The sequence below is a fragment of the Megascapheus bottae genome, chromosome 10 (assembly GCF_031878675.1).
Source record: "Megascapheus bottae isolate mThoBot1 chromosome 10, mThoBot2.hap1, whole genome shotgun sequence".
NCBI lineage: Eukaryota > Metazoa > Chordata > Mammalia > Rodentia > Geomyidae > Megascapheus > Megascapheus bottae.
The window spans coordinates 50,024,802-50,041,018 of NC_143518.1; the positions used below are offsets into that span (position 1 = coordinate 50,024,802).

General features: G+C 39.1%; 1 protein-coding gene across 4 annotated transcripts in view; it reads right to left on the minus strand.

Annotated features, from left to right (window-relative positions):
- LOC150058406 (inactive ribosomal protein S6 kinase delta-1) overlaps positions 1-12,503 on the minus strand; it is a 152,449-nt gene extending 139,946 nt beyond the window's left edge. For all 4 annotated transcript variants that reach the window (XR_016536881.1, XM_090341207.1, XM_090341205.1 and 1 more), the window contains exons 1-2: positions 12,289-12,503; positions 2,408-2,443 (exon numbers count right to left, since the gene is read on the minus strand). Coding sequence is in view for 3 of the 4 variants with exons in the window: in XM_090341207.1 (XP_090197333.1) it covers positions 2,408-2,443; positions 12,289-12,393 (141 nt within the window). In the remaining variant the exon portion in view is untranslated. The remainder of the gene's footprint in view (positions 1-2,407; positions 2,444-12,288) is intronic.
- Between the last annotated feature and the right edge of the window lie 3,714 nt (positions 12,504-16,217).

Below are 16,217 nucleotides of genomic sequence, written 5' to 3' on the forward strand. Positions count from 1 at the left end.
GGCCTGGATGCTGTCCCTGAGCTCTTCAGCTCAAGGCTACTACTCTACCCTTGAGCCAAGCCCCACTTCCCATTTTCTAGAGGTTAACTGGAGATAAGCATCTCAGGTCCTTTTGTGCCCCGGCTATCTTTGATCCTTGATCCTCAGATTTCACCCTCCTGAGTAGCTAGGATTATGGTGCGAGCCACTGCACAAGGCTCCAACCTTGAATTTTAAAGAAAAATCTAAAAAGAAAAAAAATCTGACTTTTCTGGGCTGGCCTTCAGCTGTGATCCTCCAGGTTCCAGCTTACTGAATAGCATGAGTCACAGATATATGGCTCACATTTTTTCTTATAAAACAAAATTTAGTGAGAATTTTCTAAATTTTTTTTAAAAAGGAACCCTAGAATCCTAGTAGATAATCTTAAATGTTTTACTCCACATAAGTATTTTTCAGCATTGTTCATAGAAAATAATGAGAACTGGTAGGATATGCCAAAATACACATAAAGGAAAAACAGCAACACTCCTCTAGTTTTAAGAAAAACGTATTATTATAGTCCTAATTTTGTTGGCACCGTGTGGGCACTGATGGCTTGTGCCTGTAATCCGAGCTATTCAAGACGATAAGATTGAGGGTTGTGGTTCAAAGCCATCCTGGAGAAGGAAAGTCTATGATACTTTCCTCTCCAATTAACCACCAAAAAAAGCCTTGAGCAAAAAATGAAGCACCCAGGCCCTGAGTTCAAGCTACAGGATACACACACACACACACACACACACACACACACACACACACACGCACAAATTATATAGTCCTCGATATCCCTACGAAGGCTGACTATATTATAAAGTAATAAGTAACTGAATTAGATAAAAGGAAAAAAATGGAAATCAAGTTTTAAATAGTGAATTCTTGTCCTAAATGAGAATGAGAATGTTTAAATTAATAAGAAACTAAAAAGAGTACTGCTATAATTTCAAGTTATTCTTTTAAGAAGCCAATTAGAAGACATTTCATAAAAACTTATATCACTTCTAACAAAGGATCATGCAATTGTCTAACTAAAGACACTTACAAGAGTTTTCTGATGAATGGTTCACCACCAGTTGTTATTACAAAAGAGTTTCCCCCAAAAGAGGATTAAGGAAATGGCAGAGAGTGTATTCATGGATAAATAGGTTCAGGAGTCTCCCTGGAAAAGGGGAACATCAAGCTACAAACCACAACACAGCAATCAGACAATTCAGTCAAAAGAAATACAACCTAGGTCCAATATTAAAAGAGCTACTGATTTTCAAAAATGCAATAGACTTGTATTGGCTAATAATTCATAATCAGAATTCTAAAGAATAATTCATATACTCAATTGGTATGTAACTAGACTACTTAATCAATGGTAGGAACTACTTTTACTGGTATATACATCTTTTTCTTTCAAAATAATATTACAATATTTGCCCTTCTTCTTTCCCACTGGGAAAGAGAATCTCAAACCCCAATTTTACATATGCCTTTTATTGTACATTTTAAAAATAAAGACAAAAGTAAGTATCAGATCAGATACATCAAGAAATGGTAACATATAAATTTAAAATATTTTCAAAACCTGGTGGAGGGAAAACGCATACACCAACCAGTAACAATCAACTTAGTTGAATCTAGCCATTTATGTTCAGTGAAGAGAGTGAAGCCTATGTCTAAAAAGAAAGTGTATACCCCACATAAGATATTTGAATTTAATTGGGAGAAATAACGCTGTTGCACAATCAAGACTGTTAAATTACAGCACAATTTTAAACATGTGAGTGAGGGGGAGAGTCTTAATGAAAATGAACAGGGCTGAAAATGAACATAAACCAAGAAACAATACAAGAAACAATCTCTTCCGTAAGGACTCCTAAAGATATATTAACACGGACAGAATACATACAGAGAACTGCACAGGTTTAAGGGAAGATATAGCAAGCTGGTATCATCTTGGAGAGAAGGAAATAGGAGGGAAAGAAAGCAATGTAAAAGAGCTAATTTAAAAAGTTAAAAAGAAACAGAAGCAGTTTTCAAGAAAGAGACTACTAGTCCATTTAAAGATTATGATCTTTTAAAATAATACTATGTATGATACTCAAATGGGTAGTGGCCCTTAACTAAAACTGAAATCTTAGCAGTATTAGTTTCAAGTATAATCATAACTATTAAAAAGTACTATAATTCCTCAAATTCTTTCTATATAACCTAATACCTACAAAAACTTAACATCTACTTAGTAGATAGTAAAGTGGGCTCTTCAGCTACTGTATGCTGAAGGCCATCTCCAACAAACACAAAGACTGACAAATAATTCAGGTTGTCTCTCCAATAAAATATTTCATTAAATTTTTATCTAATGTATAACATGAAATTTTCATACGGGTAAACAGGTTACCTCCTGAACATCCTCTGGATTTCTTCGTGAAACAACCTGAAACAAAACATATAACAGAAATATCTAAGCATTATCAAAATTTAAGATGTTATATATAATTACTTTTAATAGTATTTATACAAAAACTAAATTTGTACAAAAGAAAAATAAGTACTATTAAGGTTACTAAATATCCAGCTATATAATTTGACTATCTGAAATATTAAAAGTTAAGGGAAAAAAGCAACTAAAATTAATTCCATGTATTAAAGAATAACTCCATACTCCATTCTTGCTTTTTAGATGTCTACCCACTTCATAGCCTACATATAAATAAGAAGCATAAAGAGTTAATGAATCTAGCCGGGCGAGGTGGCTCACACCTGTAATCCTAGCTACTCAGGAGGCTGAGATCTGAGGATCGAAGTTCAAAGCTAACCCCAGCACAAAAGGACCTGAGACTCTTATCTCCAATTAACCTCTAGAAAATGGGAAATGGGGCTTGGCTCAAGGGTAGGGTGGTAGCCTTGAGCTGAAGAGCTCAGGGACAATGTCCAGGCAGAGTACAAGCCCTGTGACCCACCAAAAAAAAAAAAATGAGTTACTAAATGTACAAGCAGCTTAATGAATTTTTTCTTTTTCTTTTTTTTTTTTTTGTCAGACATGGGGCTTGAACTCAGGGCCTGGGCACTGTCCTTGTGCCTCTTGCACTCAAGACTAGCTATCACTTGAACCATAGCTCCACTTCCTAACTACTCAGGAGGCTGAGCTCTGAAGATCATGGTTCAAATCCAGCCTGGGCAGGAAAGTCTATGACATTCTTATCTCCAATTAACCACCAAAAAGTTGAAAGATGAACTGTGACTCAAATGATAGAGCACTAACTTTGAACAGAAAAAGCTCAGGGACTATGCACAAGCCCTGAGTTCAAGACCCAGGACCACCACACACACACACACACACACACACACACACACACACACACACCTATACACACACACCCATATGTGGCTTAGGACCACAATACATATTTAGAAGAAGAGGTAACAATCATGTTATTATTCAAATAATTCATTTTAACTATTTCTTTCAAATATCAGTCTCTCTCTCTCTCTCTCCCTCTATCCCTTCCTACTTTCTCTCCTTCCACCCTCCTCATCTCCTTTTCCTCCCCTCCCCCTCACCACCCTTTTCATATAATTAAATATGGACACAATTATTATTTCACAGATTTAAGTGGTTTATTTTCCCTCCTATAAGTACATCTTGTAAAATTTTCTGATAAAAAGCCATGAATAATCAATCAACTAATAACCAACCCACCAACTCAGAGTAAAGTTTATTCAAATACAGCTGACATTTTTACAGACTCTATTACTTTGAAACCACAAAAGATTTCCTGAATTTAATCTCCCTGAACACATGCAAGTGACCTTTAGGTGACAGGAGAAATTATTTCTTAGTTTGATGTCATATTTTGGATTCCCTTAAGATATACCACTCCTGGAAATCATTTGTAATAACCATTTGACTTTACATTGTTTTCTTCATTACCAGCATAGCTAGAATCTCTAGAGTATCTAGGATTAGAGATAAGTGACACCAGGCCCAATTTATACACTGAGATGGAAGCTAGCTAATTTGTTCCCCAAGCTAGTCTTGAAGCTCAATCCTCCCAAATCTCTACCTACCAATGACTGGAATTACAGGCATGTGACACAGGCCTAGCCTCAGACCTAAATATTTTTACAATTATGATAGTAATCATGTAGTAAGTAGTAACTGTAAAACAAAACCATTATAAATTCACTAGATTGCTAGTAGTAATGTTTTGGGTTTTGGGGGTTTTTTCCAAATGAACGTCCAAAAACGTTGGCCAATAAAATCCAACAGAGTTGAAATTTGAACTACTGAGTCCTTATACTTCAAATTAATGACCATGTCACAGATCATAGTTCAACACTGGCCCTGGCAAGAAATGGAAATCCAATTCAAAACGATTACTAACACAAATAAGGGTTAAAGTGATGGCTAACGTAGTAGAATAACTGCCTAGCAAGTACAGGCTTTTAGTTCAAATCCCAGTACCACCAAAAAATAAAACTTTAAAAAAAATTAATAAGGACCATGGGGCACGATGGTTCACACCTGTAATCTTAGCTACCCAGAAAGCTAAGATCTGAGAATTGTGGTTTAAAGCCAGCCCCGGCACTAAAAAGTCTGTGAGATTCCCCTTCAAATTAACCACCAGAAAACTAGAAGTGGAACTGTAATTGAAGGGACGGCTGAAGAGCTCAGGGATAACACCAAGGCCAAGAGTTCAAGTCCCACAACCAACAAAAAAAAATTAATAATAATAATGACAATATAGTTCCTCTACAAACATGAATTATGACTAGCTCAGCAACTATTAAGCATACCTTGAAATTTTTCTTGGTATAGCGAATTTTTTTAATTTTTATTTTTAATTCTTGGTATAGAAAATTATATTATCATGTACTATCAACTGTACTAGTCACAAATCATTTTCATGAAATAACAATACTCATCAAAACCAGAGAAGGGCCAATAATCAGCATCAGTTTATATTTACTTAAGAAAAAAAATTTTGCAGCATAGTTCCTCAAAAAATTTACTACAATGAAATGTCTAGGGGCCTAGAATATGGCCTAGTGCTTGCCTAGTATGCACAAAGCCCTGGGTTCAATTCCTTAGAACCACATATACAAAAGCTGGAAATGGTGCTGTGGCTCAAGTGATAGAGCCCTGAAGCTCATCGACAGGGCCTAGACACTGAGTTCAAGCCTCAGGACTGGCAAAAAAAAAAAAAAAGTCTATATATCTCTAAAAGGATGATATACTGTACACCATTTCCCAAAGTTGTCTAGACCTTCCATGTTTTATCACATTGTTTATTATCCCTATCATCATTATTTATTTAATGCAGCACCAACAAAAAGTGGGAACACAGTTAAGAATGCTATCACAATGTGTGCAGCCCTTCTGCCTCTGCTCATATCACAGATATCAGAGCCAGGAAGTCTGCACCAGACAGTTCACACCTAAGAGACAACATCTACACAAATCATAATTAGAAATTATAGAACATGTTATAGTTCTCTAAAGCAGAAGAACTCTTATGTAAGATAAGGCAGTGGACAAATTTTACACATTTAGCTGACTGAATTTTCATGCAATAGGTAGAAAATAAGGTCTATTAATTGAATGTCTAAATTTTCCAAAAATTCATATGCTGAAGTTCTAATCCTCAATGCAGCAATGTCTGAAAGTAAGGGCTCTGAGAAGTAATTACCATTAGTGTCCTTATAGAAAAATATAGATACTCTCTCTTTCTCTCTTTTTCTGTTTTTTTGTTGTTGTTGTTTTGTCTTCTTTTGTTTGCTTTTTGGCAGTCCTGGGGCTTGAACTCAGGGCCTGGGCACTGTCCTTGGACACTTTTTGCACAAGGCTAGCACTCTGATACTTGAGACACAGCACCACTTCTGGCTTTTTCTGTGTATGTGGTTCCAGGGAATTGAATCCAGGGATTTGTGCATGCTAGGTGAGCACTCTACCATTAGGCCATGCTCCTGGCCCTCTCATTTTTTTTTTCTTACTCTCTAACCTCCCCACTCCCTTCCACCACCCCCCCATTAGAGGATAACACAAGAAAGTGACCATCTTCAGTACAGAAGTGGGCCCCTTTCCAGCTTCCAGAGCTGTGAACAACAAATGTTTTCTGCTTAAGCCACCCAATCTATCCCAGTCTACAGTGACAACAACAAAAAAAGGCAGTACGAAATTACAGCTTTCAACATTATTAAAACATCCCAAAATTGGACCAGGAGTTTAGCCTAGTGGTAGCATGCTTGCCTAGCATGCAGGAAGACCTGGGTTCAATTCCTTGGAACCACCATACATAGCAAAAAAGCCAGAAATGATGCTGTGGCTCAAGTGGTAGAGCTCTAGCCTTGGGAAAGCCCAAGGACAGTGCTCAGGCCCTGAGCTCAAGGCCCAGGACTGGCAAAAAAAAAAAAAAAAAAAAAAAAAAAAACTCAAGAAAAGAAAGTATTACCTCTAAATACTGAAATGTTTGCTAAAGTTACTTTCCCACATTAATTTTTTATTTGAACTCTGGACCTCACATGCCATGTGTCTGTGACATATCCTGTATGTCTGTAACTAAAATTATATGTGCTATGACTATAAAATTTAAATTCTGTACAAGTTTCCAGAGTTTCCAGGTGTTCATAGCTCATACCTGAAGTCCTAGCTACCAGAGAGGCAGAGACCAGTTTAAGGCAAAACTAGGCAAGAAAAATTCACAAGGTATCTTCTTAACCATTACTGAGTGTGTGACCCATGCTTGTTAACACCAGATATGGCAGGAAAAAAAACAGGTAGATTAGCCAGATGCTGGCTGTTTACACCTGTAAATCTAGCTACTCAGTTGGCTGAGATTTGAGAATCGTGATCCGAAGCCAGACAGGACAGGAGAGTCCAAGAGACTTTTATCTCTAATTAATCACCAGAAAACCAGAAGAGGAGATGTGCTCAAAGTGGTAGAGCACTAGCCTTGACCAAAAAAAGAGCACATCACAGTCCATCTAGGCACCCATGCAGAAAGCAAGATTCTATCATAAAATATATCTAGTAATGGGCTAGGAGTTTAGCCTAGTGGTAGTAGGCTTGCCTCACTTGCAGAAAGACCTGGGTTTGATTCCTCGGTACCACATACATAGAAAAAAGGCAGAAGTGGTGCTGTGGTACTGTGGTAGAGCTCTAGCCTTGAGAAAACCCAAGGATAGTGCTCAGACACTGAGCCCACGGCCAGGACTGGCAAAAATAAATTTAATAATAATAATAATAATAATAATAATAATAATAAACTAGTAACAAACATAAAAAGGGGTATCAACAATGTGTGAGAAGTGATACACCTACTATCTGGTGAATGTAATTGTAACCCTTCTATACATCACCTCGATAATAAAAAATAAAATGAGAAAAAGTAAAAAAAAAGAAAAGCAATATAACTATTAACAATTCTGTAGTCTTAAGGCAGCACTGTCTTTTTTTTTTTTTTTTTTTTTTTTTTTTTGCCAGTCCTGGGCTTGAGCTCAGGGCGTGAGCACTGTCCTTGGACTTTTCTCAAGGCTAGAGCTCTACCACTTGAGCCTCAGCACCACTTCGACTTTTTTCTATGTGTGTGGTACCGAGGAATCGGAGCTGGGTCTTCATGCATGCTAGGCAAGCACTTTAACTACTAGGCCAAACTCCCGGCCAGCACTGTCTTTTTAAAATGAATACATATCATTTAATTTCTTCACCTAATGTTGAGAAATCTATATAAAAATATGAAAATTCTGCAAATTTCACATGATGAAAACAGAAACACTACTGATAGTTTTTTTGTTTGTTATTCCTAGGGCTTGAACTCAGGGCCTGGGCACTGTCCTTGGACACTTTTTGCTCAAGGCTTGCACTCTTGCCACTTGAGCCACAGCACCACTTCTGGATTTTTCTGGGTATGTGGTACCCAGGAGTCAAATCCAGGGCTTTGTGAATGCTAGGCAAGCACTCTACCACTAAGCTACACCCCCAGCTCCAGTGATAGTCTTTTTTAAATATGTCTCTTTCAACTAGAAAATCAAAAGAAAATTCATAGCAGAAATATTCTAATTCTAAATAAGGATACTCATTCTAGATAAAAACAAAGATGAAGCAGGGCACCAGTGACTCATGCCTGGAATCCTAGCAACTCAAGAGACTGAGATCTGAGGATCACAGTTCGAAGCCAGCCCAAGCAAGAAAATCTGTGAGATTCTTATCTTCAATAAACTATTCAGAAAAAGCTAGAAGTGGTGCTGTGGTTCAAGTGGTAAGCACAAGTCTAGAACACAAAGAGGTCAGCGCCCAGGTCCGGAGGTCAAGCCCCAGGACAGACAAAAAAAGAAGAAAGTTTGGCAACTTTTCTGTATAGCTTATCTGGAAACTTCTGTAAATCTTAGGTTCTACTAAATAAAAGAAAAAATATTATTTTAGAATTAAAATTTTATTCTAAAATTAAAATGCAACAGTTTAACTAGGAAATCTGTTAGCATGCTTGTAATTAACCACAAAGTCAGCTGAACCTGCCAGGTTCCAAAACTGTGCAAAAAGGACAAAGGAGCCAGACAGTGGCTCACACATGTAATCCTAGCTACACGGGAGGCTGAAATCTGAGGATCGAGGTTCAAAGCCAGTATGGGCACTAAAGATACTAAAGACCATGAGACTCTTACCTCCAATTAATCACTAGAAAAGGGGAAATGGGCCTGTGGTTCAAGGGGTAGAGCTGAAGAGCTCAGGGAGAACGCCCAGGCCCAGAGTTCAAGCCCCAAGACCCACAAAAAAAAAAAAAAAAAAAAAGAAATGGGTACCAAGACATGTGAAAGGGTATCAATGTATGTGAATTAATGCACTTTCTATCTGGCAAATATCATGTAACCCTTTTACTAATTACAATAAAAAAAAGAATATAGAAACTGTTCTCAACAGCTAAAATAAAATCAGAAGCAGGAAAGGAAACATACAGAAAACGTTCCTAATTTTATCTCATGAAGTTCTCAAAGGAGTACTACTTACCTGATTTAATTCTCATGAGAAAAGATGTTTTTCTCCTTAAGACTCGAAACATAACAAATGTTACTTTTTTGATAATATTAGGCACAGTTACCTTTAAAATATATATCTATGTTAACCTTCAAATCTTAAAAATGAAATCTGAGACATAAGCAGAAAAAAAAAAACCTAAACAGTTATAGGGAGAAAAAAAGTCAGTATACACAATTTTCAAGTTAAACAACTAATGCAATATGTTGCATGTGTATTACCTCCATTTGGTTAGTCCTAAGAAAACGGGCTTTCTAATCCTGTAATTTATAATATCATAAAAGTCTATTTAGCAAATACTATAGCCCATGATTTAAGAGATTGAAGGTCTGAATGAGGTTACCCGTTCCTTTTTCAAAGAACATGAATAATTGTGATACTCCGTGTTTCCAACTGAGGTTCCATACCTTCCTTACCCCTAGTCTTTGTAGGCTCTATTCCTTTCTTCTACCTTCAATGCCCTCTCCTTTTATAGCATCTTCCATCTTTCACTACCTGTCTTAATTGGTACATATTCTCTGATCCTTTTAGCCAGGAACAATCTCTGTCTTCTCATTTCCCACAGCTCTTTTCTGTAGCATCTGGGGCACTTAACCCTTTCCTGCTCTACTGCCCTTTTTCAAGTACAGTCAATTGTTCTACTGCAGTGACCTGAAGAAGAAAGGCCCAGGGCTCTCTTCATCCTTGCAGCCCTTTTAGCACTCAGTACCTGCAACTAAGCAGTCATTTGACTGGGCTGCTTAGAAGGGAAAGGAAGACATTCAACAATTTCTCACAGCCACATGTACCAAATATTGCCTCAGTTGACATGAGGAAACAACTAGCAATGACAGAGACCTACTCTACATCTACCACGACACAGAGGCATATGAGTATATTAATACAATATAGTTATGGTTAATATTGCAATAATTAAATAGTGTTACATAAAAATTATCTTTGTTCAATATGTTCCTAATTGTGAAAATCATATGGCAGGAAACTTGTCTACTTTTTTTTGAAGGTCCCATGACTAGAAAAGTTTCAAAAGTGGTATAAGAAAGACCTCTTAGGATGTAGCGCTGTGGCTCAAGTGGTGGAGCACTAGCCTTGAGCTGAAAAGCTCAGGGACAATGCTCAGACACAGACTTCAATCCCACAATCCATCAAAATCAAAAAAAAAAAAGAAAGACACCTTTTAATCTCATAAAATTTCTTAGACAACCTAAAACTAACACTTTACCTATACAATAACCTTACTTGCAAACTGGGAGTTCTCAGAAAAGCAATCCATAATAACTAGACCTAGTGTTCTTTTCTTTAAAAAACTTACTCAACCCTACCACCTCATATCATTTCCATAGGCCATGTGCCACTGGCACACCCACAAAGCTCATCTAAAATCTACTTAATCTTCAAGTTCCATTCATAACCTATTTCCCAAGCTATCACACATACCACATTTTCTAGATGTATAATACTATATAATCTGTACAACTCTCCTTTTAAAAGTAATGACAATACAGTTAATTCATCACATTTTAGGTATCTTGGAGCTCAGCAGAGCTGATCCCATAGCCCAGATCTATTACTGCCTTGCATATATAAAAACAGGCTAATTAGCAAGAGTGAGGACTCAATGATATGGACATGGTACAGGAAATATAAACACAACTACATAGACATAAAAACTTATGACTCTATAGACATGTTTTATTATATTGATTAATACGTATCTATGATATACAAACCCTTAGCCTAATTTTGATTATGTTCTAAAAACTAAGTGCCTGTAATTGTATATAGAGATTCCCTTCTTGAATACTTGTTTGTTAAACACGTCATTTGAAATATGATGCAAAAATCAATGTTAATAAATTCTTAAAAAAAATACTTAGCCAACAATTGTTCCTAAGATGGTTAAAACAGTGTCATCTTGGACCCAAGTTTACACAATAAATAAACATAACTTACAGGAAAAAAAAGGGGGCTAATTACTAATTTCTTTGAATCTCTGTGTCCTGATCATCAACATGAGGATAACAGGCAGAGAGAATGGCCTAGTGGTAGAGCGCTTGCCTAGCATGCATGAAGCCCTGGCTTCAATTCCTTGGTACCATATACAAAGAAAAGGCCAGAAGTGGTGATGTGGCTCAAGTGGTAGAGCACTAGCCTTGAGAAACCCCAAGGACAGTATCCAGGCCCTGAATTCAAGCCCAGGACTGGCAAAAAAAAAAAAAAAATGAGGATGACATTGAGTGATGTATACAAAATGCCTTGCATAATGAACACAAATGACACAGTTAAGTGTACACTTATCTAACATTATTACCTTTGCTTTCGTAGAAGAGGGATGCAGTCTTCCAAACTACAGATGAACATGGAAATACAAACAAAATGTACCAATTGCTGGGAGTCAAGGCTCTAATCCTAGTACTCAGGAGGCTGAGATTTGAAAAATCACGGTTTCAGGCCAAGTCTGGGCAGGAAATCTGTGTGATTCTTACCTCCAATTAACCAGCAAAGAGTTGAAGTAGAGATGTGACCCAAATGGTAGAGGGCCAGCTTTGAGCAAAAAGCTATGGCTATGGGATGGCACCCGGTTCCTTAACTCAAACCCCAGCACCAGATAGTGGCTGTGTGCACACACACACACACACACACACACACACACACACAAAATGATACTAAAACTTACATCCATTCATAGAAGACTCCTTCACAACTTTTAAATGCGCCAAGACACCTGCAGCACATTTTCTCCTAAGTTTCCCACTGAAAGCCTCAAAACACTCAGACATAGCCTCCACACATAGAGATCTAAACCTGGAGGCCAAAACCGGCCCTCAGCGCAAACCTGTCGCCGAATCAGAAGCTGGGAGGACGACTACCTTCTATTGCATAAGCCAGACGATGCATAAACATCTTGAAGCGCGCATTATATCCCTCCGGAGCAAGCCAAGTCACTTCTGCAAATGTTGCTCGGAGAGAAAGTCCTAAAGGGACCGAGGCTGAGTCATCGATTTAAAACCATCCACCAACGCCCCATCCCGGAACGGGGACCCCGCCGCCGGCTGCTCCCCTGCGACCCGGGCACCCCCACATCCAGCCTTCCTGAACCCCCATCTCCGACGCGGTCCTGTCCCCGAGCGCGCTCGGAGGCTCCCAGGGCTCCGGCTCCGTGGCTGGCTCCGCCACGCCCGGAGCCGCTCCCCTGAGCTTCGGGTCCCCACCTCGGGGAACTGCTCCGGTCCAACCCCAGGACTCACCCGGGCGGTGACCTTATACACCGTGTAGCCCCTCGGGTGTCGCTGGGGTTCGGTGACAGTGTAGAAACGGGCCAGGTCGGCACTGTGCCCCCGAGGAGAGGTCATCCTCCCTCCGCCTCGGCCGCGGCTGCCAGCCCGGGCTCATGGGGGCAGCCCCGAGACTCGGCGGTCCCCGGGGTGTCTCCGCGCAGCAGCCCAGCGGCGAGGGGGCGGCGGCTCCTCCACCGCGGCGCCAGCGCAATGCAGATCTGCTTCCGGGTCATCGGAGACGCTTCCGGGTCGGGTTGAGGTCCGGCCCCGCCGGACAGAAGAGGTTCGGGGTTAAGGTTTCGGCCACCTCGCGGGGATCTGAGGCCGCGCCGCACTCCATCACTGCGGGGACCCGGGCCTCGTCTCCTAGGTGTCCTTGGGCGCTAGCTGCGTCGCCTAGACTGAGCTGTCCCAGCCTCCCCGGTGAGAGCTTCGGTCCCCATCCCCCCCCACACACACCAACTTGTGGGAAATCCTGCAGGGATGGCAAAGCTACCCAGCCAGCATCTTTCCGTCGCTACTCAGACCCTGTCGTTTTAATTACTCGCAGCAACTTTAAACTCTTGCAGACGCACCCTTGTCCCTCTCTGTCACACCTGCGTAGCGAGACACGCACCACACGCCCTCTAGCAGTCAAAAAAAAAAAAAACCATTCCAGTGCGAGGCCAACCTTAAAATTTATGCCATTCATAGTAAACTTAGCACCCAAAAAAAAAATCTCCAGAGGAAAAAATCAATCTCTCGTTCCCTCCCTCCTTGATTCTTTGTATTACAGTTCAGGCATAGTCCTGGATTAAGAATGAGTTTTTGAGCTTTTCTGCCCAGCTAGCCTCAAACTCTCACAAGTCCATATTCTAAAGCCCTTTGTTTTCATAAAAGTCACTACTACAACAATGAGGGAAAAGAACTAGCAGAACTGTTACATTATCGAATTCAGTGTCTACTTTCCACCAAAGAAGTTATGACATCTGTGTGTGTAGGCAAACATATCTCCAAGAAGTAAGTTGGGTTTAGTGGTGCATTGCACTCTCACCTAATCAAGGCACAGAGACATTACAATTGAGAATTTAAAGCCAACCTTGGCCCAGTTAGCAAGAATTTCTCATAAAAAATGTGCTAGATGCATAACTCCAGTGGTGAGTACTTGTCTAGCAAGCATGAGAGCCTGGGCTTAATCCCAGGTATCAAGAAACACACACAAGAAAAGATGCCGGTTCGGTAGCTCACACCTATAATCCTAGCTACTCAGGAGGCTGAGATCTGAGGATCAAGGTTCAAAGCCAGCTCAGATACAAAAGGACCTGAGACTCTTATCTACAATTAACCTCTAGAAAACTGGGAAATGGGGCTTGGCTCAAGGGTGAGGGAGTAGCCTTAAGCCGAAGAGCTCAGGGACAGAGCCCAGGCTGAATTCAAGCCCCATGAAAGAAAGAAGATAGGAAGGAAGGAAGGAAGGAAGGAAGGAAGGAAGGAAGGAAGGAAGGAGAGAAAGAGAGAGAAAAGGAAGGAAGAAAGGGAGAGAGAGAAAGAAGGAAAGAAGGAAAGAAAAAGAGAAGGAAGGAAGGAAGGAAGGAAAGAGAGAGAGAGAAGGAAGGAAGGAAGGAAAGGAAAGAAAATATGGCTCATAAGCAGGGGGGAAAAGTTAACAAAATTACATCCACAGGAAGCCCAGATAATGGCCTTAAAATACAATGATTTTAAGTGGCCTGTTTCAAATATATTAAACCAGCCAAGCATAGTGACTGAAACCTGTAATCCTACCTACTTAGGAAGCAGGCATCAATTAGAGGTCATGGTCCATAGCCAGCCCAGGTAAAAAATACATTTCCAAGACTGCAATCCATGTCTGGATGTAGTGGTGTACACCTTGTTTTCATCAAGGATTACTGCAGAATAGCTACTCATAAGGGACTTCATTTGCTTTATTGACATTTTGCTAACTATTGTAAGACCATTAATTAAATTCTCCTTCCAACTTGAGGCTTTCATTTGCTAAGCCATTAGGAAGACCAGATGTAATATTAGGCTGGCTGAAAGAACTAGAAACAGTTTGTAAAAAGAAAGGAAGTATTCTAGAGACATGAAGAATTAGGATACTACTGTACAGAATCAAGAATTGTACAAGGGAAAGAACTATGTCACCATGACAACCTGAGATATTTTTGTTGAGAGAGGTGATAGGCTCTATAGAAACAGTTTTCAGAATCTGGAGAATGAAATATATGAACATGTGTGGAAGTTAAGGGACACTTGACATTGTATTTTCGTTCTATTTTTTTTAATTTAGTCTTCCATGTGCATATTACCAAATCCCATTTTATCAGAACAAAATGACCAAAGTAATTTGTATGCCCCAAAATTACAAATGAATGCAGTGAGCATGTATGCACATCATAACCTGGGGACTTATTTCATGATATCTGGTTTCTTCAAGAAGAGAAATTTACTTCTATCAGTAGTTCAAAATGCATTACTCTACAAAAGCATTCTTACAAACATCTGAGAAATACTTCCCCTATGTATTGAAATTATACTATATTTTGATTTTTTATACTTTTGTCTTCTGCTTTTAATTTTTCTGTACTATGTTCCCAAGGGTCTACATAAAGTTCTGTTGATGTGTATTTTCTATTCAAAAAATGCTAATTAGCCAGGTATATGTTTTCACAAACATGCTTCTTTACATCTGTCACCTTACTTATTTTCACAATATTTTGCTAAACAAGTATTATCAATGCTACTTTACAGATGAGGTAACTATGATCAAAGAGGTAATATATTTGCCTAATACTACAGCTGGGAAGTGTCAGAGTGAATGCTGAAATCCAATGATAATTGAACCTTAGGAATCTTTCCATTTCACTGTTGTAACATTCTGATTTACAATTTTGTCTTTATCCATTTCCAGGCAAACGTTATGATTTATGAAAATAAATATGTATTTGATCCTTGTACTTGCTTCTTAGCATGCAGCTGATAAAACCTGGAATTGCTTAAGTGCTAAATATCTTTTTTGTATGCTAATGAGATGACTTGTTGCTGGCACTCCTGGATAGCATGAATAAACATGATTTCTGAATTAGAACTGTTTTGTCATTGCACCTCAGGTGAGAGGAGAGATGCTGAAGGCTGAGCTAATGAAAAGTGATCCAAAGATTATGCCTATGAAACCTCCATTTAAAAAAGAAAGGAAAAGAATATGGTTCAAAGCGTTTCCAGATGGCTGAACAACATGTAGATGTCTGGAGAGTTGTGGGAAAGAGAGGGCATAAAAGTTCCATTCTCCTACCAATATGCCTTACCCTATGTGTGTTCCATCTTCCTGCTCATATCTACTCTCAAATTATAATACTCAAATTGGCTATGTTTTGGGCATATGTAGACATTAATGCCTTAAATTAAGAAAAAAAATTCTTAGCCAAGAAATGTTTCCCTTGGTATTACTAGGTTAAAATTTTGAAAATATTGTGTCATGGCCTTTGCTCACAAAGTACTTATGTCATTGTGGACACACATATAGAACAGTACTGATAAATGTAATAAACAGCAAAGCTGCCAGCACAGTCAGAAAATAGAGTAGTATAAATCAGAAACAATCCTCACTATTATGGAGGATTGCCTACTCACTGACATTTATCTGCAATCCCAAAATCAATTTTTACAGTGCAGAGTAACATCTTTAGATTTTCTCCATTGTGTTATGTGCTTCTTCCTAGATGAAGCTAAAGAAGACACTTCCTTCTTTTTCAGCCCTCATATTGTAAACAACTGTCCTCATAGCCTACTTATTGCCACCTTTCTGCATTTATTGATAATGTTGTTAAAAGGAGGAGAGTCCCCAAGCTGGATACTGGTGGCTCACACATTGTAATCCTAGCAGGTTTAGGCTTAGATTTGAG